Source organism: Penaeus monodon, chromosome 34 (assembly GCF_015228065.2).
Source record: "Penaeus monodon isolate SGIC_2016 chromosome 34, NSTDA_Pmon_1, whole genome shotgun sequence".
Classification (NCBI taxonomy): domain Eukaryota; kingdom Metazoa; phylum Arthropoda; class Malacostraca; order Decapoda; family Penaeidae; genus Penaeus; species Penaeus monodon.
In genome coordinates, this window is record NC_051419.1 from 29226770 (window position 1) to 29227506 (window position 737).

General features: G+C 41.4%; 1 protein-coding gene across 1 annotated transcript in view; it reads left to right on the top strand.

The window, feature by feature from the left end:
* The window catches only part of LOC119594686 (RNA cytidine acetyltransferase-like), a gene marked incomplete at both ends in the record, with an annotated part of 2260 nt that extends 1596 nt beyond the window's left edge, over positions 1–664 (top strand). Inside the window, 2 exon segments of the mRNA XM_037943742.1 lie at positions 35–295; positions 480–664. Coding sequence (XP_037799670.1) covers positions 35–295; positions 480–664 — 446 coding nt within the window.
* Positions 665–737: the final 73 nt, after the last annotated feature.

The window sequence follows — 737 nt, forward strand, 5'->3', positions numbered from 1 at the left end:
TAAACAAATACCATACAAGGAATATTTTCCCCAGGTTGTTTACCTACATCACATGTTGTCCAAGAGCAGCATGAAGCAGGCATCCGTGTTGTGGTGCTACAAAAAGGAACTAGCTTTCTCCAGCCACCGCAAGAAGAGGATGAAGCAGCTGAAAGCACGCCAGAAATCAGGCCAGGCTGAGGTCAATGAGGATGATCCCTTTGAGATGTTCATGTCCATGACGGAGATCCGGTATTGCTACTACAAGGAGACACACAAGATCCTTGGTAACACATTTAGAATGTGTGTCTTGCAGGTGAGCATTCTCTTTTTTTTTTTTAACTCATGTCAAATTACAAATTATATTTGACATTACTGTTCTTTTATATTTTTTCACATGGTATACATAGACACAATCTAGTTTGAGCAACAGGAAATTGGTTGATCCCTTCAAGTCCTGGTAGAGAGGGAGAACAATAAAAATAAATGCCCCTTTTCAGGACTTCGAAGCCCTCACCCCAAACATTCTGTGCCGAACCATGGAGACCATCGAGGGTGGCGGAGTCATTACAATTCTCCTGCAGAGCATGACATCACTAAGGCAGCTATATGCTATGAACATGGATGTACACTCTCGCTACCGCACAGAAGCACATCAGCATGTTGTGCCGAGATTTAATGAACGGTAAGATTGATGGAAGTGCAGAAGGAATTTTGAAAGTTTTTGTGAAATTTAAAGAATATGTTAATAGTTGTCA